This window comes from Pinus tabuliformis, chromosome 2_1 (genome assembly GCF_031772625.1).
Source record: "Pinus tabuliformis cultivar Carrire ecotype Pingquan chromosome 2_1, CPIR1, whole genome shotgun sequence".
Classification (NCBI taxonomy): Eukaryota; Viridiplantae; Streptophyta; class Pinopsida; order Pinales; family Pinaceae; genus Pinus; species Pinus tabuliformis.
In genome coordinates, this window is record NC_142299.1 from 240186959 (window position 1) to 240212294 (window position 25336).

General features: G+C 37.5%; 1 protein-coding gene across 4 annotated transcripts in view; it reads left to right on the plus strand.

Annotated features, from left to right (window-relative positions):
- Positions 1 to 25336, plus strand: part of LOC149199597 (uncharacterized) — a 273175-nt gene that overhangs the window by 141991 nt on the left and 105848 nt on the right. For all 4 annotated transcript variants that reach the window (XM_089402500.1, XM_089402497.1, XM_089402498.1 and 1 more), the window contains exon 4: positions 17075 to 17260. In XM_089402500.1, the coding sequence (XP_089258626.1) occupies positions 17075 to 17260 (186 nt within the window). The remainder of the gene's footprint in view (positions 1 to 17074; positions 17261 to 25336) is intronic.

The window sequence follows — 25336 nt, forward strand, 5'->3', positions numbered from 1 at the left end:
ATACCATTTGAAAAAGGATTTTTTCCTCTTTCCAATGAGCCATTACTTGCCCTGAAACTCCAAATGGTTGATGAGAAAATGATTTTTTAAGATATAAAAATTATATTATTTTATGAGCCGACCTATACCTGGCCTACTCATGTCAACCTGCTTGAAGGGGTGTGTCTCTTCATTCCTCCTTACAAGAAACCTGTTAATACATAGTCCGATATTCATTTTTCAATCATCTTTTCGGTCAACAAAAGATAGAGAGAAGAAACAGAGTTCACAACTCATGAACTAGACCACTGAGGAACATTTTGAAGGCTGTTTTTGTTTGGGTTAAAATTTATAATAAGCCTTCGGACCTGTGACAACAAAATACTCTCCGAAAGTGATGAGACATCTTGACAAGCTCCTTTCTTTGCAAAAACAAGCTTAAGTAGCTCGGATTCTTGTTTAATGGGCTTGGATTAGGGCTCAGATTGCAATCTCTTTGCACGGGCTATAACATACCTTTGTAGTGGTGACTCTTTTCTCCTCGGATTGCAGTAGCTTCTCTGCTAAAATTGGCAACTAGGGCCAAACTCCATGTGGGTCATCTTATCTATGGCAGCTGATATTTTTCTTGGATCCCTCTCATCGAGAGGTGTGGGATTGATCTAAAGATCATCCGATTCCGTTAAGTATTCATGGAGTTATGAATTTATTTGTGTTATAAGACAATTTGTCAAGGTTGGCCAGCAACCAAATAAACCCCACACGTGCTCAACGTTTTACTATAAAAGGAGGTGGCTTGCAAGTCATTTGTCACTCTACTCATGTGATCTTTTCCTCTCCACTCATTTGGGTTTTGGTGGAAGGAAAAGTCACTAAGAATATATGCTGTTATGGAAGCCTATTCCTATACGCTGTTATGGAAGCCTAATCCTATACACTGTCATGTTATGGAAGCCTATTCCTATACGTTGTCATGTTATGGAAGCCTATTCCTACACGTTGTTATGGAAGCCTAATCCTATATACTGTAATGTTGTAGAAGGCTATTCCTACACGCTGTTATGGAAGCCTAATCCTATATACTGTCATGTTATGGAAGCCTATTCCTACACGCTATTACGGAAGCCTAATCCTATCTGCTGTCATGTTAAGGAAGCCTAAATCCTATACGCTATCATGGAAGGGATGCCTAAACTTTACATTGTCCTAAACACAGTCTCCAAGCCGTAGTTAATAAGGATTTATACACTGTCATGAGATGGTGTTCTAGCAAGCCTTAAACTCTGTCCAAAAGAAGTCTATACACTGTCCTAAAAACAAAGATCCGCGGAAGGGTATTGAAAGCACCAATGTCTTGGGCTTAGGTGCAGTCATGACCATGTGTAAGGATGCAACAATAGGTTGATATTCTCGACATATCTATCTCAGTATAACAATGATCTAACAATGGTCATGACATACGTTGATCATGGTGAAGACTAGACAGTGAACAACAGACTATGTATATGTATATGTATTACAGCCTTGCCATAACTCTAAAGGTCTAATAGGTCTCGGAGATGTACAAGAGATCTTAGGCATACCTATGAATGGAGACAGATAGTCTCAAGAGGTATCATTCGGATCTAGTATGATGCAGTCTTGATGTACTTCCAAGAATAGTAACAACCTTAACCTTGATACAATACATCGTCTCACTCTACGGTAAGACATAGGCACAAGATATGATCTTGGAGTTGAAGATCATGATCTCAATGATGGTGCACAGTGACAGTGGTGCATCACAGTGATGACGGACATGGTGATGGTGCAGCACAATGATGATGGACATGGTGAAGGTGCAGCATGGTGCAGGACAGTGATGATGGACATGGTGATGGTGCAACATAGTGCACAGTAACGGTGCTGCAACACAGTGATGATGGACATGGTGATGGTGCAACATAGTGCACAGTAACGGTGGTGCAACACAGTGATGCATAGTGCAGCATGGTGCAACACAGTGATGATGGACATGGTGATGGTGCAACATAGTGCATAGTAACTGTGGTACAACACAGTGATGCATAGTGCAACATGGTGCAACACAGTGATGCATAGTGCATCATGGTGCAACACAGTGATGATGGACATGGTATGATGCTGCAGCATGGTGCAACACAGTGATAGGTACAACAAGGTGATGGAATCACCTGAGTCTAGATCAACGACCTCATGTGACATCTTCTTAGAGAAGATCTCTGCTCTTATTTTTGATAAGTCAAAATGTTGAGTTTCGATGTATATGTACTATCTCTCTCTCTGCTGAACTATTGAAGAACACATAAGAAGAATTGATCAAGGGTTTCCCCACATTGGGGTTTGTCCCTGGCTGGCGCCACATCTTGTGTCCTCTTGTCTTGGCTTGTCTTCTGCAATTTATGTTTATGTTCTATCTGCATTTTACTATCATGCTAAATGTGATTGCTAATCTGGAATTGATATTAAGCTAATATGGAAAATTGAAGTAAATTTGCTATCAGCATAGATCATACCTAAAATTAACATTCTTCTCAGATTCTCTCGAATTGTAGTAACATATCTTGACATTGGTTGGTGCAGCAGTTTTTGCTTGGTGTAACTCGGATTGGTGTAGCATTGGCTCAGTGCCTTAGACTCCCTTTTCCTGTACTGTACAGTGCCTCGGTGTGGATTGTCCTAGTGGCAATCTAACTTGGATTTGGGTGGCTGTTTAAAGCTCGTTCTTGTGGCAATTACCTCATACTCAGGAACAGTGGGTCAGATCCTCATCATAAACACAAAATTTGGTGCACTTATCATACACAGAACTGTTCTACCTCAAGCTCGGGCTATCTTCCCACAAATTATCCACAGAACTGTGACACAGTGAACATCGCAACCCTAACTAAGATCATCACTCGGTGCAGCTTCACATCTTTCGCCCTTGTACTAACTGTGGAAGTATTATTCACCTCGGATTGAGCATCATTGAGCTTGGATTGTGGAAGCACTGGAAGCATCGTTAACCTTGGACTTGGAACAACATTAACACTCAGACCTATAGTGATCATTGTTAAATAAAGGACAGTCAAGCACAATTTATGGAGCTAATTGAACATGTGAAGAATTGAATGGTGAAGAATCTGTTTGAAGACATATAAGTAAGTACATCACTTATTTTCTATCAAAAGAAGACTAAAGGATTGGTGTCCTAGGGGTTGGTGCCTCTAAACACAAGGTTGGAGCCTTGAGAAGGATAGGGTCAAAGCCCTAGAGGTTGGAGCCTCACTAAAGTCCAAGTTGGTGCTTGGAAAATTGAAGGGTTGGTGCCCTCAAATTATTATTGTACTCAATTATTTGAAAAGAGGATTGGAGTCCTCCCTTGTTCTTAATAAAACTATTATTATTCATTTCTTTCTTATTATAATTGTGAAGAATCTAACTGGTAAAAAGAACAATTGAAAAGAAATATTGATTCACCCCCCTCTCAATAATTCCAACAATCTCATCGATTCCAAGAGAAGATGACATCCATGCAGATTCTTTTGCAACATCTGCAAGTTCTTTTAAAATGCCCGTTCCTTTGCAGTTACATTATCATATCAAAGTAAAGTACAAATCTTCCATCCCAGATAATTTGAGACATTGGCAATTTTTTGAAGATGATGAGCAGTTAAAAAATTTCTTATAGGCAATTAATGAATTTTCTGGTTTACATGTTCAGGAAGAAAACAATGCTGAAACAAAATCAAATGATGGTGATTTAGATCCAAATTTGAAACAGAAAATTGTTGATCATGATATCATTTAGTTATCAAATAATTATATTCCAAAGGGATTGGTTCCCATTGAAAAACTTTTTGATTAGAATGATGTAGCAAAATCTTCATTTCTAAGTTCACAACAGGAAGATGTATAGGATTGTAATATTGGTACTACAAAAGAAATCAGAAATGTCAAAATCTCATCTGCTTTGCCTTAGGGCATAAAAGAAAAATATGTCAATTTGTTTAAGCAATACAATGATGTATTTGCATGGTCATATGAATAATTGAAAACCTATGACACAGCTCTTATTGAACACAAAATTCCTCTCAAACTAGAAGCTAAGCCATTTCAACAAAAATTAAGGAGAATTAACCCAGTCTTACTTCCTATCATAGAGAAAGAAGTGAGAAAACTGTTGGATGCAAAAATAATTGTTCCCTTAAGATACTTTGAATGGATAGCTAATCTGGTACTTGTTAGGAAGAAAAATGGGGAAATTAGAGTCTGTGTTGATTTTAGGAACTTGAACAAATTATCCCTGAAAGATAATTATCTGTTGCCAAAAATGGATCAATTGCTTCAATGAGTATCAGGTTCTGATAGGGTCTCAATGTTAGATGGTTTTTCTGGATACAACCAGATTTTGGTTAGTCAAGAAGACAGAGAGAAGACTGCATTCACAACTCCTTGGGGCACTTTCATGTATGCCAAGATGCCATTTGGTTTAATCAATGCTGGAGCAACATTTCAAAGGGCCATGGATCTGGCATTTGTTGGTAAGGTAAATAAATTCATAGTTATTTACCTTGATGATTTGACAATGTTTTCTAATTCTAATGCTAAACACATTAAACACTTGAGAAAAGTTTTTGAAAGATGCAGAAAATTTGGGATTTCTCTTAATCCTAAGAAGTCACTTTTTGCAATGAGGGAAGGAAGATTGTTGGGACACATAATTTCAAAAGGAGTTATAATTGACCCTAAGAGAGTTTTAGCAATTCAGATAATCAATTTGCCTATAAATAAAAAAGAGATTCAGTCATTCTTAGGAAAAATATTTTTTTTTAAGGAGGTTTATACCTAATTATGCTGAAATTGTGAAAGATATTACTAACATGCTCAAGAAAGACAAGGAAGTTAAATGGACCATCCAAGCTAGATATTCCTTTTCATAGATCGAAAAGGCAATTTCAAAAGCCCTGGTGTTAGCCAACCCAGATTATACAAAACTGTTTAGTATTTTCTCCTTTGCCTTAGATACCACTATAGCGGTTGTTTTATTGCAGAAAAATGATGATCAACAGGAACAACCAATTGCCTTCTTTAGTAAGGTTATGAGAGATGTTGAACTGAGATATGACATCATAGAGAAACAAGCTTATGCCTTGGTACAAGCTTTGAAATCATTTAGGATTTATGTTTTACACTCTCCTATAATTGCTTATGTTCCTGACAATGCAATGAAAACAATGTTGACTTAGCCTGATACAGAAAGAGAGGAAGATGGATGGCTAAAATACTTGAGTTTGATTTAGACATCAAACCTACAAAGTTGGTGAAAGGACAATGTTTAGCTAAACATTTAGCTGAATCAAACTGCAAAATACTTGGTATTAATACTATTATGCAGATTTCAAGTGAGAAGAATCCACAAGAACCTTCTCAGATTTCGGGTGAGAAGAATCCACAAGAACCTTCTTCCAGTGCAGTTCCTATTCGTCTTCCTTTACACATTGATGAAAAGTTTTTACTAGGAGATTGGTACAAAGACATAGTGCATTTTCTACGTGATTTTGAATACCATTTTTGTTAATTTGAGGCAACAATGGTATATGTTCTATGCTTTAGAGCGATTTTACATCAATTTTTTTATGAGCCTAGTATCAATATTCAGATTAGTAAAATGCAGATAGAACATAAACATAAATAGTAGAAGACAAGCCAAGACAAGAGGACACAAGATGTGGCACCAGCCAGGGACAAACTCCAATGTGGGAAACCCTTGATCAAATCTTCTTTTAGTCTTCAATAGTTCAGTAGAGAGAGATAGTACCATTTACAAATCTAATAATTTATAACAGTAGAAAAAGAGCCCTAACCAGAAAAGTGAATGCTGGTGAACAGGGCAGATTTGACCCTCAACAAATTGATCAACTTCAGTCAACTTTAGCCTCCAAACAACAAGATAAAACAACCCTCAAAACAGTGAAATTTAGCCGAGTCAAAGTCTAGTCAAATAGTTCACTTGCAGTAAGGCCTAGCTACAGTCAGCGTTTAGCCTCGATTTCTGTGCCTTGAAATGTGACTTGCCCAAATAGAGATAGCCCTCAAAAAAACGCAGTCAAATGAGGTCAACCCATGCTGGGCAATGCTTGGTCAAACTGTCTAGAAATTCGGTCTTTTGAAATTTCGGCCTCCTGAAATTTCGGATGTGTGGAGAGAGGCCCAGAAATCCATACCCAATCAATGAGGAACGAGAGAAAGAAGTGTGAAGATGAGTGTATCCAAATGAGGCTAAGTCACCTTCTATTTATATGCAATGTTGAGGATGAATAGACGTGACTGTTGGACTTCTGAGCCTACATAAGTTTGTTGGCCGACCTTGACAGTTTGACCATAATCAAAATAAATTCATAACTTCATTTGTACATGTCAGAATCGGATGATCTTTAGATCAATCCTACACCTCTCGGAGAGAGGAATCCAAGAAAAATATCAGCTGTCATAAATAAGATGAGCCATGTGGAGTTTGGCCCTAGTTGGCAATTTTAACACTTTTGACTTCACAAAGAATCAATGTAGATCCCTCATACTCAAGGCCATGAAGTACTGTATAGTAAATGCAAATTTGTATTGGAAAAACCCTCTAAATATTCTCTTACTATGTTTGACCGAGAGTGAGACATATGGAGTAATTGAGCAGTTTCGTGAAGGAATTTGTGGAGGACATTATACTTGGAAGGTAACTGCATATAAGATACTGAGAGCAGGTTTCTATTGGCCAAAATTGTTTGCACAGGTTGGAATGAAGTTGAGGAGTTGCATCGCATGTCATATATTTGCAGGGAAACAGAGATTAGCCACACACACTTCCCCTTTTCCCAGTTTCAGTAGAAGCCCCTTTCTTGCAGTGGGGATTAGATTTCATTGGTGAAATAGTTCCAGCTTCCAACAATCAACACAGATGGATATTAATAGCCACTGATTATTTCACAAAGTGGGTAGAAGCAATTCCTGTTAAGAATGCAATTGATACAGTGGTGATAAAATTCATTGAAGAAAACATTTTGTCCAGATTTGGTTGTCCTAGACAAATTGTTACAGATAATGCTCAAGCTTTCAGTAGCATAAAGATGATAGAATTTTGTCAAAAATATCAGATTACTTTACATCATTCTACACCTTATTATCCATAGGGTAATGGGATGGCATAATCATCAAATAAAAGTCTGATTAAAGTTATTAAGAAAGTGTTAGCATATCACAAAAGGAGCTGGGACAATCATCTCAAATATGTAGTGTGGGAAAACAGGGTTTCACCTAAAAGATCTACTAGTAAATCTCCTTTTCAACTTGTTTATGGAACATAAGCTATCTTCCCTACACAGTTAGCATTTTCTAGTCATGAAGTTTTTGCAGGAGTCATATGAAGAAGCAAATGATTTTTCAAGAAGGATCAATCAAATCATTGAGCTAAATCAGGACAAAGATGAAGTTCAACATAAACTTCAACAATATCAAGACAAGATGAAGAGTTTATTTGACAGGAAGGCTAGAGAAAGAGATTTCAGACAAGGAGATTTAGTTCTTAGATGGGATGCAAGAAGAGAAGAAAGAGGCAAACATGGGAAGTTTGATAACTTATGGTTGGGACCTTTCAGCATTGTAGAAGTTAAAGGAAATAATACATTCATTTTACGCAATCTGGAAGGACAATATTTCTCATTGCCAGTCAATGGGCAATACCTCAAGCATTATATTCAGTATTGAGTGTTTTTAATCATCATCATTGTAAATTTCCGGTTTTTCTTTAAAATTCCAAGCAAGTGTGATTTTCACAGCAAAGACTCCATAGCCCGAGGAGAAGGCACATGGATCTGCATGTTCTCTGCATCTTGCAGGGGGAAGTTGCGCCCAAATGGAGCCGATTTTGTAACTTATTTTTACCCTAGTAGTTTTTTCTTCATTTGAAAAAAAAAAAGAAAAAAAAGAAAGAGAAAAAGAAAAATAAGAAAAAAGAACTAGAAAAGAAAAGAGAAAAAAATCAAAGAAAGAAATGAAAATAAAAGGGAGAAAAGAATAAAAGAAAAAAAAATATAATATCCCTAACAGTAGCGAGCACATTTAAATGTCACATTTATGTCTTTATTATCCTTAGCATTTTTCTCTACATAAATAAATTATTTTATTGTGATAATATAATGTGATTGGTTGCCGTCAAGCAATTAATATTCATGCAACTTCGAGCGGACGAGATCGGGCTCACCGAGATCAAATGATCCCCGATACATTGCAGGATCCCCGCATTATCGGAAGTTAACGGAAGGGGGGTGGGTCCGCAACGTTGTTTTACCCAACCTTGCCTTTGTTACCTGGCACTTTCCTAATCATTGCGACCCCCTTCCTCACAAAACCACAAACTGCTTCCACCCCTTGCCCACAAACTGTCGTTCCTTCGACTCATTGCTCCCGCTCACTCCTCTCGCCAAATATATTGTTTATTCCACCCATCGCTATCTTTCCACTACACTTAGTCGTCACCAACATTTCTGATAAATGTTGCAACCTGCAGGGGACTGTTAACCATTAAATCCTCCCGCCAACGTTCAAACATTTATTTCTCCGCGCCATTAACGGTTAATTGTAAGTGCGAGCTGCTATAAATGCCTGAATAAAAGCTGCTCCCCTATCTAATTTGCATTCTTTCACCATTTCTGCTTGCAACTGAAGTTCTAGTACAAGACTACAAGCAAATTTCTGCTCTCTCCAACACTTGACCATTTCTATATCCAGGTAACTATTTAATTGTTCCCAACAGTTCTGTTTCATCCCCAATGGCTTCTCATAAAGGAAAATCTAAGATGGCTATAGACAATCCTATCTTGCCCCCTGTAGTTAATTTAGATGAATTGCCCTTGATTGATATCCATTTCAAAATTGCCGAGACCAATTGTGAGTTTGACTTATATGAACTTCACAATTGGGTTTATCAGAAGTATCAAGATGCCAGTGATGAATTCTCCTTTTAGGAATCACTGTTACTCGAATTTTGGTTCCCTCAGACATTTCATTTTCCCGAATTTGGTACTTGGTATGGAGCTCGATATCTTCCTACCCAAAGAGCTGTTACTGCACAAAATAATGAAACTTTGTTTTATATAACCCCTAAGTCAATCTGCCAGGTCCTCCAATTAAATCCTCAAGACTCTCTTCACCCTTTTTCCACTAATCTTTTATTGGAGATCTACCAGAGACTCTCTTTTTCACAAAGAGCACATATTTTTGAGTCATTTTTACGAAAAAACTCAGAATAACCTAGAACAAACCCACCTTATCCCTTTGCAATGTTCCTTGAATTTTGTAGGCAAGTCATTTCCCTAGTTTCTTCTCTGTTAGGATATCCCAATGATCAATAGGTAGATGGGGTCATTTTGGGTTTTTTATCTCTTTTCTTCTAGTAAAAGACCATATTTTATGTTCAATTACAATCGGTTTCTGTCCGATACAATTCATGATCGATTTTTAAAGTTCAGTGCCGAAGGTTCATTCAAGCACCAATCAATTTCGATTTACCTATTTTTATATCATCAGTAAGAAAGGTTCAAGTTTCCCTTGCAGAAATTGGATGTTGAAGGCAAACCACAGTCAATGATTCATTGGACCTCATTAGTGAGGAAAACCTCTAAAGAATTTTCTTTCAATGATTTTATCAATCAATTTTTGTGTATGGCTATATTTTTATTAAATAGTGATGCAGTTCCCAGAGTTTCAATAGAAATCAAGAGGATTTTGCATTTGAGTGAGCAGTCTAAAGTTGGAGACTGGTATTTGTACCAGAATTTCACAGAAATCAAGATTTATGGCTGCGAGCTTCCACCTTACAAATTGTCGGTGTTCCTCCCCATGAGGATTTTTGCACTTGAATATATCAGGCAAATGATGAACATGGATGATGTTCATTTTTTTTCTAGAAAACAAAAGGCTCAATTCAAACTAAAGGCCCAAGTTGGCCCATTCATAGTCAACACCAAAGCTGCAGAGAAATAAGTCAATGAGTTATTGAAGTAGATGAAGTTTAGATTAAGTTTTTGTTGGTCATATGATCCATTAGGATTATATCATCAATGAGAGTTGGTTAGAAGTCTGCACCATATGTGCACATTACCAAACCTGAGATTGAACAATATGCCAACAAATAAGAATGGGAAGAGAATACACTACATGAAGTTGAAGAGTTAGTTTCTAGTCAAACAACACTGGAAACTCCAAGGATGATAGAAAAGTAATTGAAGAGACCAAGAGACAGTCTATCTCTAGCAGGATCTGAGTTACAGAAGGAAATATTCAAGGTGTTTAAGAGGAGGAAAACCATAAATGTTGAAGAAGAATCCTCAAAAGCTCAAACTTCTAAGGAACCTACTATAGTTATACTTTTAGGAGAATCTGCATTTTCATTTCAGCAAATTCTCCTTCTTCTCCTTCTTCTTCAAGGGAACAGAGTATTTTTATAAGGTTCTTAGAGATGAAGAAGAAAAATGAAGCACTAAAAACTTCTACATATGCAGAGTTTTGGAAACAGCCTTCCACAACTCAGACTAGGTTACTTTTTGTCTTAGACAGTGAAAGAGGACAATTCCAATTAGCATTTTTGGAACCAAAGGTGCCGAAGAGTGTGGAGGACTACAAAACCTTTGTGTTATCATTTGACACCAAATAGATACATCCTATTGATCAAATCGATCTTCACAAGCAAGCAGGAGAAATGATATATACATCTTTGACAAGTTCGGCCATGGCAGCTTCTAAGCTACAAGCATCTCTCAATAATATTCATTCTCAATTGAAGCTCGAAAAGATGTCTTTTCTATCAAAGGATACAAAAATTAAGGGATTGGAGGATCTAGTTTTAAAATTAGGATTGAGTCCTAAAGATGTAAAGGTAGCCGAAGAAATAATTAAAAGCAAAAATGTAGATATACAATCACTAAGGAAGCAACTGAAATTACAAACTACTGAACATCCTCAAGCACAAGAAGTAAGTTAGCTGGAGAAGGAAAAAGAAAACATGCTTCGGATGATTGTAGAGCAAAATATTCAAATACAGAAGATGGAGGCAAAGATGGAAAAATTGATTAAGGAAAGAGAGCTCCAAATCAACACTGGAGTAGGAACATCTACAACAATAATGTCCACAACAGAAACAGAGTCTACTAGTCAAAATCCAACAGAACAATTATCTAAATCTATGGGAGACTTATCATTAAAGGATATGGAGATTGGAAACCTCAGAGTCGAGTTGGAGAAGTCTCAAGACAATAAGATAAACGCTAATGATGCATATCTGGCCGAAGTACACAAAAGTTATAGGCTAATCAAGCAACTAAAGAAATATGAAAATGAATCAGTCATTGCACAAACCTTATGAGAAGCTAAAGAAAAGATATGGATTGATATAAATTCAACCATAACTGAACTTTGGACATCCATTGAAATCATTTTTGAACAGGAGGGATTAGTGTAGAAGTCAAAGGCAACCATTACAAAGATTAAAGAAGATTTAGATCACAAGCTAGGGGAAGCTACCTAAATAATCAAAGTGCTAAATTCTAAAACAAGAGAAGAACTGGAGGAGTTTGGGATTGAAGACAGGACCAAGATAGTCCTTGTAAGAAGGGTTTTGACAAAAAGAAACTTAATGTTACAATTAGAAAACAAATGTCGAATTTGGACGTGCAGGTTAAAAAGTTTCATAAAAATTTCAATGTTTTTAGAAAGGACTTCCAGCTCTGCGAGATTCTAGTGGCCAATTGATTCCACTAGAAAATTACCAGCACGGATTGCATGAGATAGCAGCAGATAGAACCAAGTTTGCAAAAGTTAAAGGGATGATAAGTGTTAAAGCATTCTTTGAAGGCCTTGAATTTGATCTTTTCATTCAACATGAAATTCAACACTTATTTATTACTAGGCCAACCTTTGAGAAATACACAAAAGTCGATGAGGCATATAGGAAAGTAACAAAATTTTCTATCCCAAATGATAAAAGATGGGATACGTTACTTGAACTCATTGAGTAAAACATAATGCACAGATTCAGTAACAAGTTGCAGAGAAAGGAGCAGAAAGCAAGAAAGAAGGTGCAGAAAGTAGAAAATTCAGTTTCCAGCAACAGTCACCAAACAATAGCCTCGAATTGTGTGTTGATCGTTTAAATGAGTTTAGAATAGCTATTTTTGTGTTCTATTTTTGTAATATCCAAATCAGTTTTGGATAGTATTTAATTTTGTAATAAATTTATTTCAGATCTAGATATTTTTCAACTACACTCTATAAATATTTTGTATTTCGAAGAAGGAATGGTTGAACCCTTGTGATAATCCAGTGACACCCTTGTAATACTCTGAAATATTTCTGAAGCTAATCAAAGGATTCTAGATTCATTCTTAATGACTTTTGTGTCCATGTGAGTTTTTCCTGTTATTCATTTATGTTTTTCATAATTTAATTCTATATATGTTCAAGGTAACATAGGAGTTAGGGTAAAGCTAGATTGAGTATCGATCTCCCTCACAACCCACTGCAAAGCTATAATCTTTGAAGAGATTAATTAACTAAAACAGTCTGTTTTAGTTAGTTCCCCTATATCTTTAATTGTTGCTTTCTGTCATCTCTTGAATATATTATGTTTGGCTGTAGATTTTTTCCTGCATGCATCAACTGTATTTGGTTGGTTAAATATTCAATATTGATGTTTGATTATCACATATTTTCCTTAATTCTACATTCAAACTTGACTTAAAGATTTATTCCTGTTATGAATGAAAATCATGCCTTTGAGGTTCTCAGAAATATTTGGATTTTGTAAGTGTTAAGGGTTTAGTACATTGTTCATCCAACTCAATTAAAACCTTACTTAGATGCTTTGGCACAGTTCCCAACCTAGAACTGTCTACAAAGAAACAATAGGTACGAAGCAAAGGAGTGACAGAGAACAAGGAGTAGGTAACTTTGATGGCTGAGCAACTCAGAGGGAGTTATCTTTCAAGTTCAAAATGAGAGGAGTAGTGGAAAGATTCCTCCAAATTTGTCAAGAAGGTCTTTTGGTGTGAGATAATCTTATACGATGTTCAAGAGTGGGAGGCTTCTAGGAACCAAGCCAAGCACAACAAGATTTCGAGGATGTGTCCAAACCGGATGATAAGGAAGGCTTCAATTTATAGGGCCAAGGCAAAAAATGCAATTCTGGGATCGAAGTTAGTTCTAGGTGGCAAAAGCTCCTCCCTTGCTCCGAAGGAGTGTTGATGTTTGTAGCTCGGGCATGTACTTCTACATAGGCATAAGTGTCTAGGCATGTAGAGGTCGCCCAAAGTCTACTTAGACACTTTCTCTAGTGTGAGCAAGGTGTTTTTGTAACATAGCCTAAGTTAGACTTAGGAAAAGAACATGAGTATTATGTTGAGTTATTGATTTAAAGTAAACTTAGGAAAAGTAAAGTAAATTACTTTAGTGCATATATTTTAAGCCCAACACTTAATCTTGAGTGAGGCAAGATCTAATCTTGGCTGTCAATCACTCTGAACATTAGGGTTAGGGATTTAGCTGAATCTAAAGTTATAAAAGCAATGTTAAGGAGAAGGAGAAGACACACTGTACAACAACAGGAATTGAGAGAGGCATCTCAATAAGTGTATTGGGTTCGAGGAAGGGGAAACAAAGAGATCTGCATCAACCATGAAGGGTTTGATTAGCTGGATTAGTCCATGTTGTATGTAATTCCTCACTTGGGCCATTTTCCCAAGAAGGGATCCCGAGTAAGTTCAAAATTTTATTGTAGAACTATGATTGGGTAGAATTTGTGTCATTTTTGTGATTGAGATTGGTAAATTTGATTTCCATTGAATTTATTTTGTTAATACCCTAGCTAGTGCTTTTATTTAGTAGACCTAAATCTGGTCGGAACTATTTGTTGGTTTGCTTGGATAAGAAAAAATAACATTTCTAATTTCATCATTGTATCCTGTTGGACGTTCTTTAAGGTCATTCTCTATTAATGTTAGATGTTGTAACATCACTGTAATCACCTCTTTTATTGTTGGATGCCTCCTTAGGCTGCCCTATATTGGGATAGGATGTACTCATATAAATGCAATCAACCTCTTCCTAGGTCATTCTTGAGTGGCGTAATCCGACTTCACATCCTCATGAACACCATCCTCAAGTATGGACATTTTCCTAGGCTATCATCGAATAAGGTAATTTGTTCGTGTCATCTCCTTCAAATCTATGTAGAACATCTTCCTAGGCCACCTTTATGAGGGTATACTGCTAATCTCATCATTCCTTTCCAACTTGGACATCTCTTGAGGCCATCCTCCAATATAATAGGCCATCCTTTGGATATTCTTTTCTGTGGCCGGTGCAAGATGCTTTTTGTGTCTTCTTGATGATTTCTCTAGGAAAAAGTGAGTTTGTTTTCTTAGAAAGAAATCAAATGCTTTTTGGGTTTAGTTATTTTAATGGATTAGTAAATAAATGTTTGGTAAAGTTTTTAAGATCCTTCAAACAGATAATGGAGTTAATTCTTTTGAAATGATTTTGTTGATTTTTGTAAGAAAGAAGATATCTAGAAGTAATTGTCTAAATACATTCTCCAAGAGAATGTGATTGTTGGAAGGACAAAGTTACAAACCACACAATTCTTGATATGACGAGGGGTATATTGAAGACTGGGGTTGTTCAAATATGGATTGTGCTAAAGAAGTATATACTACTACATATTTTCTCAATAGATGCCCCACAAAAGTAGTGAAAGGGTCACCTTATAATAGTTTTGGTTAGGAATATTCAGAATATGCAACAAAATATTCAGAATATCTGGAATATAAGAATGTCCATCATGGGATGAGTAATATATTTATATAAGAATGCTTGAATACAAGAGATATGAGATGTTTATGATTACAAATGAGGGCCCACTTATATATCTAGGCAGGTGCCCTTTCATGAACGGTCATGTCCCTAGAGACATGCCTGTTCAGTATACTAATCAATATGTAGTTAATCATTATTATGATTATTATTTATTATTTATATTTATATTATTTTTATATAAATTATATTCATAAAATTGCCTAACTCTTTAGAAAGCGGTGTCCTTAAAGTTTATTTCTGATAAGACGTGTCATATGTTTCTTTGTCTTGTAATCTATTTGTATCTTTCGAAGTTCTTCGAGCTGGCATCTTCGATGATACAAGATGATAAGATCCTCTGAGTGGTAAACATTATTGTCGAACTGAAAAGGGATTTGACCATCCTAAATCAATCTTTTGTGGAGCTTTGCAATTACTTGATAGCTGGGATAAATTGTTATCATAAGGCTGGATTGTGCTGACATCATTATTCTTCGGAACATAAATCTGTTGTTCCTTTTTTGAGTGATAAAGATACGCAGATTGATTGAGATGTTTGTTGTTGTGGTTTGGATGTCGATAAGGACTTCTTGTGATTTGATTTTCCCTTATCATGTGTTTGGCAAATTCCTAATTTACTTCAGGTATTGATGTTGTTGAGTTGGTTATAGAATTTTCACTTGGAATTTTTATCATCTGAAATGCAACATCTGTGTATGTTTTTACCTCAACTAGTTTTTCATTTTCTTGAGTTGTTATATTGACAGGATCAATATTCGTTCGTTTTTCTTCGACTTGGATTGTTATGTCTAAAGAATTCGATACTTCTTTCGTGATAAGTTCTTTTAATTTGTTTTTCAACGATTTCTTATCAATTTTAAGTTTCTTAATTTTAGGAGACTTTGATTATGATTTCTTAAACGAGAAAGTTATTCAACTTCTGATTCAACTTCATTTTGATACTTAAGCTTCTCGTTTTTTAAATCTATGATTTGTTCTAATAGCTTTTGATAAAGGTTTTGTAAGCACAATTATTCTTCTTCTTTCTCTGATAGACTTTCGTTGAGTTTCTTCTCGGAATTTTCCTGTTCTTGTTCTAATTTCTGCTTCTTAGTTTTACACTTTCTGATTTGTGCTAGTAGTTTCTGACTACGATCCTTCAAATGTGAATTTTCTTCGTTTTTGTTGGATATGATTTCTTCAAGCTCTTTTTGCTTCTTCAATATTGTTTCTTAATTCTCTTGAAGCATCAGTTTCAAAATATCTGCAACTTTTACTTCAAGACTCAAGTCAACAAGACAATTTTTCAGATCTGCAATTAATCAGTGTAGATCTGAAAATCAGATTCTTTATATCTGCAAATAAATTGTTTGAGAGCAGCTCCAGAATTTAAAATGCAATAACAATCAAGTTTGATTTTCAAGTGATTGGCATGTCCATTGTGCATGAAAAAAGAAGAATGAATGAAGTAGATTGAATATCAGCATGGCAATTATAACATTGAATCTTTCTGATGGAAGAATTTCCAATATGGATACATAATCATATGTGAACAATCAAATGAAAGAATTATCACACAATCATCCATACAAAATGAGAACAATCAAATGAAATAATTATCACACAATCAAGTGTTCACCATTTACCAAGAAAAATAATAACTTCTTGTTGCATAGAACAAACCTGTCAAGTACAAGGTGTGAATAATTTCAGATCATAATCATGGCTATCAAAAGGACCTAAGGGGATTCAATCAAGTGTTAGAATCCTCATCTCTGCACAATTTCAGAGATATAATCTACAGGAGAATCCTCATTGTGGATTAGTTTGTGAGAAGCATTGTTCCTACTTTTCTGGTTTTCTACAACAGTAATTCTTTTGTGTTATGATTATTTCAAATTGAAAAACTAAAAAGGACATGCCAAGACCAAGTTTTGTAGAGTCATGCCAAAAAAGGACATATGCTCTTTAGCGCTATAATAGGATAAGGGAGTTGGCTTGTTAGTGCATCATAAATGCATGTCTGCAGGTTTTGCTTTATTTCATAGCCCATTGACTGGGGGGATGCTTGTATATGTTTGATTCTAAGTACCTGAAATCTTTTTATGTTTAAGTGCAGATGTTACAATAACACTATGTGAATATGCAACGCATATTTTTTCTGTTTTTATCTGTGGTCTTATAAGTAACATTGCAGGTAAATGCAGCACTATTCGCTGCAGGCTGTCTTTGCAAGTTTTCAAAAGACTTTTCATCAATTGTTTTGGAGAAAGCAATTAGAGTGGCGAATGCTATGAAAACTGTACCAGAAATAAAGGTTGGAGCCATACACCTATTTGCAAAGATGGGCCACTCAACTACACTTGCACGTGCAGCCCAAGAGGTTTTTCCTTTTCCATTCCTCCAGTTATTTCCAAAATGCCTAGGCACTTGAATTCTTGGTTATCAAATATTCTTTGGCAGATTCATGAAAAGGAGGTTTACGTGCTAATATCGAGCTTTTGAACTAACTAGAGGCTGTTGGAAAAATTTGTTTGTTACAAGAAAAACAGATCATTTCTATGGTTTAGAAAAGTTACATTACATTCTACCTATTACATTATGCACCAAGTAAATTGTTCTATGCCGCCCATGATATGGCTTTTAAAATGCTCCACATCTATCTCCAATTTAAAGATACATGGTTCTTATTGATAAAGAATGACTCTTTCCCAATGAGCTTGTTTAAGGCATGGAAGAATAGTAGACACTTTTTCTGCCTGAAAAACCTTGGCCTTGATATTTATGACAAACTTGATAGAGTTTATAAACTTTATATACTATAATGGTCATTGTTATTGCAAAATCTAGCACCTTACTGCGAAGCCCCACTAAGAACTCTAGTTTAAGGGAAACAATGGGATCAACAACCACTATCACCTTAGTAACTTTGCTATTCTGTGGATGGATACAATCCCCACAAAGGAGGCTTCCCCAATGGCTCTTGGAGATTAGATAACCCAATAACTGCCAGGTTAGGTACCCTCCAAGGGTTCCACTAAAAAAAACACCCAAGGATAATGTCAATAAAGAAAGGCTGCAGGTGAGACAAGGTAACCAGTTCAAAGGACCTTTTGCTGCAAATTCTTGCACCCTGGTGTAAACTTCAAAGCCTTCACCAGATAAGGAGAATGCACAATAAACTAGGGGTGTCAGTGGTCACTATGAAAAATAATAAGGGTACCAAGGGGGTGTTTCCTAGTGCATTAGCCTTTTGGCCTAAGAAGACACTTTAATTACCTTTTTGGCATGTGACTTTATACGTTATATTAAAGTCACGGTGAAAAATCACTTTATGTGGTACATGTACTAGGTATTTTATATAAATGTCACTTTATGAGGAAAAGTACTAAAGTACCTTATAATATTAAAGTCACTTTATATTTTTAAGTTGACTTTATTAAGAGAAAAAGGGTACAAGGTACAAAACATATTAAAGTGACTAGGAGTTCATTAAATGAGGGGGACCATATGAGAGAGGGGGTGAAGTGAGGGAAATGATCTCCACCATTGATCTGATGGGCTGAGATCTAATCTCAGCCCTTGATCAATAGGGCTAGGTTCCTCCTATCTAATGAGAAACAAAAAGGGAGAAAAGGTAAGTGAAGCTCATTCATTCATCACATGAGCATTTGGAGAAGAGAGGGAGCAAGGAGAAGAGGAGGAATACAACTGAAGGAGAAGAGTTTATAATAGAGAAAACAAAGAGAAGCTATAGCAGGCCTGAGCTCCTAGGATGCTGAGTTTAAGCCCAAGGAGGGAGCATGAAAATCAAGGAGGCAGCCAGAGCATTTTTGCACATTGTTTGAGGTAGAAATTGAGGTCTGGTTGAAGGATTTTCCTGACAGAAAAGCTATAGGCTGCACGCATTCCTAGAGGCAAAGTCACTTTATATTTTTAAGTTGACTTTATTAGGAGAAAGGGGTACAAGGTACAAAACATATTAAAGTGACTAGGAATTCATTAAATGAGGGGGACCATATGATACAGGGGGTCAAGTGAGGAAACGATCTCCATCATTGATCTCATGGGCTGAGATCTAATCTCAACCCGTCATAAATAGGGTTAGGCTTCTCCTATCTATTGAGAAACAAAAAGGGAGAAAAGGTAAGAAAAGCTCATTCATTCTTCACATGAGAATTTGGAGAAGAGAAGGAGCAAGGAGAAGAGGAGGAATCAAGCTGAAGGAGAAGAGTTTATAACAAATAAAACAAAGAGAAGCTACAACAGGCTCGAGTTCCTAGGAGACTGACTTGAAGCCCAAAGAGGGAGCATGAAAATCCAGGAGGCAGCCAGAGAATTTTTGCACAGAGTTTAAGGTAGAAATTGAGGTCTGGTTGAAGGATTTTCCTGGCAGAGAAAAGCTACAGGCTGGATACATTTCTAGAGGCAATCTACACAATTTTTGATGTCACTCCTATAATGGTCAACGCGTTTTTTGGGATAGTTGCAAAGTGACAGTCTGCACACAAATCAAGGATAAAATAGCAGGTTGACTGACTCAAGTCTCTAGGCATTCAGAGTCTCTCTTAAGGCCCGGATTTCCTGTGAGAGAAAAGCAGCCAGAAGTCTTAACAAGAAGCACTATCTATGGTTCAAAATTCAAATCTGAAAGTGGGCTTACAGTGACACTCTTCAGAAGGGAGAGAAGTACATTTTTGTTGTTATTATCTCTGTAAATAATTTCCTTAGAAGCTAATACTAAATCTTCCTTAAGACTGGTTTTCCGCTTGTGGATTTTCCCAGGGTCATTGTTGACCAAAAATCAGTGTGTAAAAGTTGTATTAAATTCTGTGTGCTTGTCATTATTTTCAAATTAAAATGAAAAGTGTAGAGTAGTCCTGAACGTTTCAAATTAATTAGCATTACAAGTTTTATATCAGCTATAAGGTTGGGTCTGAGGGCATTAAACTATATGCAAAACACTTGAAATTGGGAGGGCTACAGGTCAACAATTTTCTACATGGTATCAGAGCTTGCAAATATTCAAATATAAGAATTTCTTCAGCTAATATGATAAACCAAACAAGCAAAAATTCTACTAAAATTGTGAACAACTAGACAAAAGCTACCTCCAGATACCCAGTATTCAGTGGTTGAGAGGGAGGCAGCTTGCGAAGTAACAGATTTGAGATTTAGTGTTGGTTGTGAGGGTCATGGAAACTGGTTTGAGGGTGGAGGATATATTGAGTGGGGCTGATAATTTTGGCCACTGGAAGGAGAGGACGATGCTACTGCTTGAGGAAGTTGAAGTGTGGGATATAGTGGAGAGCCCTGTGCAACCTCCAGCTGACCCAACTTAGTGGGTGGAATTCAACAAGAAGAATGTGAAAGCAAGGAGAATCATTCTTGATGACATCAAAGACCACCTATTCCCTCATGTGACAGGAATGAAGTTTGCCTACTGGATGTAGGATTCCCTTGTCACACTACACCAAAGCTCTAATGAGAATAGGAATATGGTGTTGAGGCAGAAGCTAAGAAACACCAAGATGACCAAGATTGACAATGTGACTTCATACATCACCAAGATCACACAGGTGAGAGATCAGTTGGTTGTAGTGGGAGAGGCTATCCTTGAGGACCAGTTGTTGGATAGCACTAGATGGTTTCACCAAGCAGTGGGATGGGTTCATATATGGCATTGTGGGCAGAGAGAATTTTCTAGACTGGAGGAGGATGTGGGATGATTTCATCCAGGAGGAAACCAAGAGGAGTGCCAAGAGTGGCAGCCATGGTGGTGGGGTAGCTGAGGATGAGAATGTTTCCCTTGTAGTAACAATAAGTAGAAAGCCACGAAGGGATCTTCTAGTGGATCCAAGCAGCAGAAGGGGAAGCAAAAGGCCAAGGAGAAGGACACGAGCAAAGTGAAATGATTTTCTTGTAGGAAGTTGGGTCACTATGCTATTTAGTTTCCCAACAAGAAGAAAAGAAGAAGGGTGTAGTAGCTTCGACAGAGGTGGATGAGTTCGCCTCTAGATTTGACACGGATTTTGCCTTAGTGGTGAGCCTTGCCACTAGTGTCACATCTTCCGGTGTGTGGTTTGTAGACAGTGGAGCTTCCCACCATATGACTGGAGTGAGGGAGCACTCCATGAGTCTCACAGAGGATGATATTGACTTGGAGGTTGTGCTTGGAGATAACTCCAAGGTTAGAGCAACAGGAGTGGGGACAATATCCTTTCAGAGGGAGTCATCACCTCCTTTGAAAGTGACAGATGTTCTTTATGTTCCAAGGCTGAAGAAGAACTTGATTTCAGTCTCCAGTATTGAGGGCAGGGGATATGAGGTGGTGTTCCGAGGAGGATAGGTGCTCATATATCCCAGGGGATCCAATATCGAGTCTGCTAGAGTGATTGGAGTCCGCAGTGGGAGACTCTACAAGTTTATGTTTCAACCTACTAGAGCCTTAGTGGCGCAGACCAACAATAGTGAGTTGTGCAAGATATGGCACAAAAGGATGTCCCACTTGCACCATGGAGCATTTAGGATGCTGAGGGAGATGGTTACAAGTTTACCTAAGTTCAATACTGAGCATTATGATGTGTGTGTTGAATTTGTAACTATGGTTGGTGTGTCTCTCATTAAACAAGAAGAAATTCTCTACTGAAAAAGGTTGCTGGGTTTTTCCCCTTTGTGGGTTTTCCCAGGGTAAATCTTGTCTTCTTTTGTGCGTTGTGGTCTTTACTATAACACTGTTCTTTATGGTTGAATTTCTAAAGTATAATTGCTAGATGACATATTGGAATATGTTAAAAGAAGATGTACATCAAAAGAAATTATCAGAATTTCAGAATATGTTAAAAGAAGATCCACTTTATCCGGGATTTGGTACAACGAGGAGCAATAAGGCTCCATCACATTGGGACTGATGAGTAGGTCACTGATATTCTGACAAAGCCCCTAGGGAAGGTCAAGTTCTTAACCTTCCAAGAACGACTTGGAGTCGTTGAGAGACCCTCTTATGAGGGTCTTGTATGAAGATGGACATTGAGCTCTGGGAGCTTCGGGGGGCTTGGGGTACTTGTTGGAGTGATGAGCAACCATTGGGTGAGTGGTTCAACCTTCCCCTAGTGGTTTACTGTGTACAGGGTGAGTGGTTAAGCCTTCCTTGCGATACCCCTTGGCGACATGTAGGCAGGATGAGTGGTTCATCCTTCTCCTGTTGAGACATCCTACCTATGCAGTTTGGGACTCATGGGAAGTACCTCTCATCTGGCTAATGAGTAGGGAAATGACAATAGGGACCATAGTACTACTGATGGATGCATCATGTACTACCATACTCCTTATGCTAGGATGACCAATATTGATCTAGGATCAATTGGAACTGACTTTGGGTCAGTAAGAGTAGTATGACACACTCTCCTTTGATTAGAACTGACTTCGGGTCAGTAGAGAATGGTATGATACATTCTCGATCACTTCTTCTTCATAGTTCAGCAGAGCAGAGCAGTGCATTGATGGCAAATATAGTACAGATTGGCAGATGGATTAGCAGATGGAGTTCTCCCTAGTTGAGAGGGACTGTTAAAAGTGGCAACTAAGGCTAAACTCCACATGGGTCATCTTATTTATGACAACTGATATTTTTCTTGGATTCCTCTCTTCGAGAGGTGTAGGATTGATCTAAAGATCATCCGATTCTGACATGTACAAATGAAGTTATGAATTTATTTTGATTATGGTCAAATTATCAAGGTCGGCCAACAAACTTATGTAGGCTTAGAAGTCCAGCAGCCACGTCTATTCATCCTCAACGTTGCATATAAATAGAAGGTGATTTAGCCTCATTTGGACACACTCATCTTCACACTTCTCTCTCTCTCTCCTCATTGATTTGTGTACAGATTTCTGGGCCTCTCTCTCCACACATCCGAAATTTCAGGAGAGCGAAATTTCAAGAGGCCGAAATTTTAGGAGACAAAAGTTCTGGAAAGTTTGACCAAGTGGTGACCAACATGGGTTGACCTCCTTTGACTGTGTTTTTGTGAGGGCTATCTCTGTTTAGGCAGGCTGCATTTTTGGGCATAGAAATCGAGGCTAAACGTTGACTGTTGAGCAACGTTGACTGCAGCTAGTGCTGACCGCAGGTTGGCTGTTTGACTAGACTTTGACTGGGTTGAATTTGATTGTTTTGAGGGCTATTTTATTTTGTTGTTTGGAGGCTGAAGTTGATGGTTTTGCTGAGGGTCAAATCTGCCCTGTTGACCAGTGTTGACTTTTCTGGTTAGGGCTCTTTTGCTGTTGTTATAAATTATCAGATTTGTAAATTGTACTATCTCTCTTTGCTGAACTATTGAAAACTAAAAGAAGATTTGATCAAGGGTTTCCCCACATTGGGGTTTGTCCCTGGTTGGTGCCACATCTTGTGTCCTCTTGTCTTGGCTTGTCTTCTACTCTTTATGTTTATGTTCTATCCGCATTTTACTATCATGTTGATGTGATTGCTAATCTGAATATTGATACTGGGCTAATAAAGAAATTGAAATAAAATTGCTCTAAAGCATAGAACATACCATTGTTGCCTAAAATTAACACGTCATCATCAGGTACACTTTTAGTATGTTTATTTACTTTAAATTGAGATTGAAAAGAATGCAAAGCCATCTTATGATTGGAATAAGCATTTGAAAGTTGGACAAGAGCCCAAATCTCAGAGGAAGGATTGGAGTCTCCCAAGTTAATGACTATGGCTGAAGAGGTTTCCTATTCAGAGAGAGTAGACTGTCAAGTTGAATGCAAATAGTCTGGTGAGATGATGAAAGCAAAATGTCCATGCAAGGACCATTCTAGATGACAAAATGCAACAATGACATGTTTAACAATGATAAGAATCAAGATACTCTCAGAGGGAGAGGACTATGATAAGATTATAGATCCTATTGTGAGACGCACTATTATCAAATGTATGTGAACTTAGCATCCTGCATGATGTCCTTAAGGAAGGAGCTATACTTAGGGCTACCTCAAAGGCTGAGGCACATAAGATGAGATTCATGATTATAGATTGAAGAAAGTCCCATATGGACTCAAGTTAGTCCCCTAGACCTAGCATGTCTCGATTGATGGAGATTTGATGCAGACCCCAACCTCTCTTTAGGGTTAAAGCCTAAAGGTATGTCTTTGATATTTGATTTGATACTAACAATTTATTCCTGATAGGCTCGAATCATCTTAGTATTCAATGATAGAGGGAGTTGACCTCTGAGCCTAGATAATCAACATCTTGAGATTGGTGATGAGGGCTTCCTTGTTAAGAGAAGAACGCTTCCTAAGACTTGGCATGATGATTCACACTGAAGTAGTTGAGAGAGCTCCTCTTCTTTTACTAATTTGATGGGTCCTATGATGAGTCAACAACCAGATGGATACTTGATTTGCTTCATATACTCTGAGTCAGACTAAGCCTAAATATGTATTGGGATATCTACATGAAACTATTATTCATGGATTGAGAGACACTGCCAGAAACTTGATGGATACACCAATGATGACTGAGACTGGAAAATGTTGTTGATAGGAAAAGCACATCTGGGTGCTCCTATAGCTTGGGGTCTGCCATGATTTACTAAATTAGCTGGAAATAAATGTAGATTTGAGTATCGCTTAGGCAAAGCAAATTATTGCTAGCATGGCTAGTTGCAAGGTAGTGTGATTAAGAAAGTTCTTTGGAGAGCTGTTTGAGGATGCGCTGGGCACGAATGTGATATATTGCGATATTAAGAGTGGGATCCAACATTCAGAGTACTTTGTGTTTTATGATCAATCCAAGCATTTTGAGACTAGATATCACTATGGTGCATAGGGAGCAATGAGGCTCTGACATTGATTTTTTGAAGCAATGAGGCTTCAAGAGATGAGCAAGTTGCTGTCATTCTCATGAAGACTTTGCCGAAAGGGAAGTTCTTGGTCTCCAAAGAGTAGCTTGGACTAGCGGATGTGAACCTCTTGGGAAAGGGTCATGACTGATTGAGGACACTGAGCTATGCTCTTCCCCCCTTTTTGAGCTCCTAGGGCGAGGAATTGAATTGGAGAGCTCTTGGGGTTGAGGGAACTCTGGTCAATAGGATAGCTGTGATCCTTACTGCGCATGGTAAGTAGTATCCTACCTATTGTCTGACAATAGGATAGCTACGATCCTTACCTCTCATGGCAAGTAGTATCCTATCTATTGTCACTATAGGGTGTGTGTGATCCTTGTCATCTAAGAAACTAGATTCGTCCTCCCCCCCGTGTCCCGAATCCAACGTGTAGGACACAATCTTGAGGGACACGTACCCGATTCGTGGCTTGAGTGTGTCCGAACACGTGGGATTCATGTATTCGAGCGTATCTTGATTTTGGGAAACATGTCCCTCTAGAAAAGTGTGTCACGAGTCTTTTTAGGCTTGATTTGGGCCACTTTCTCCTCATTCTT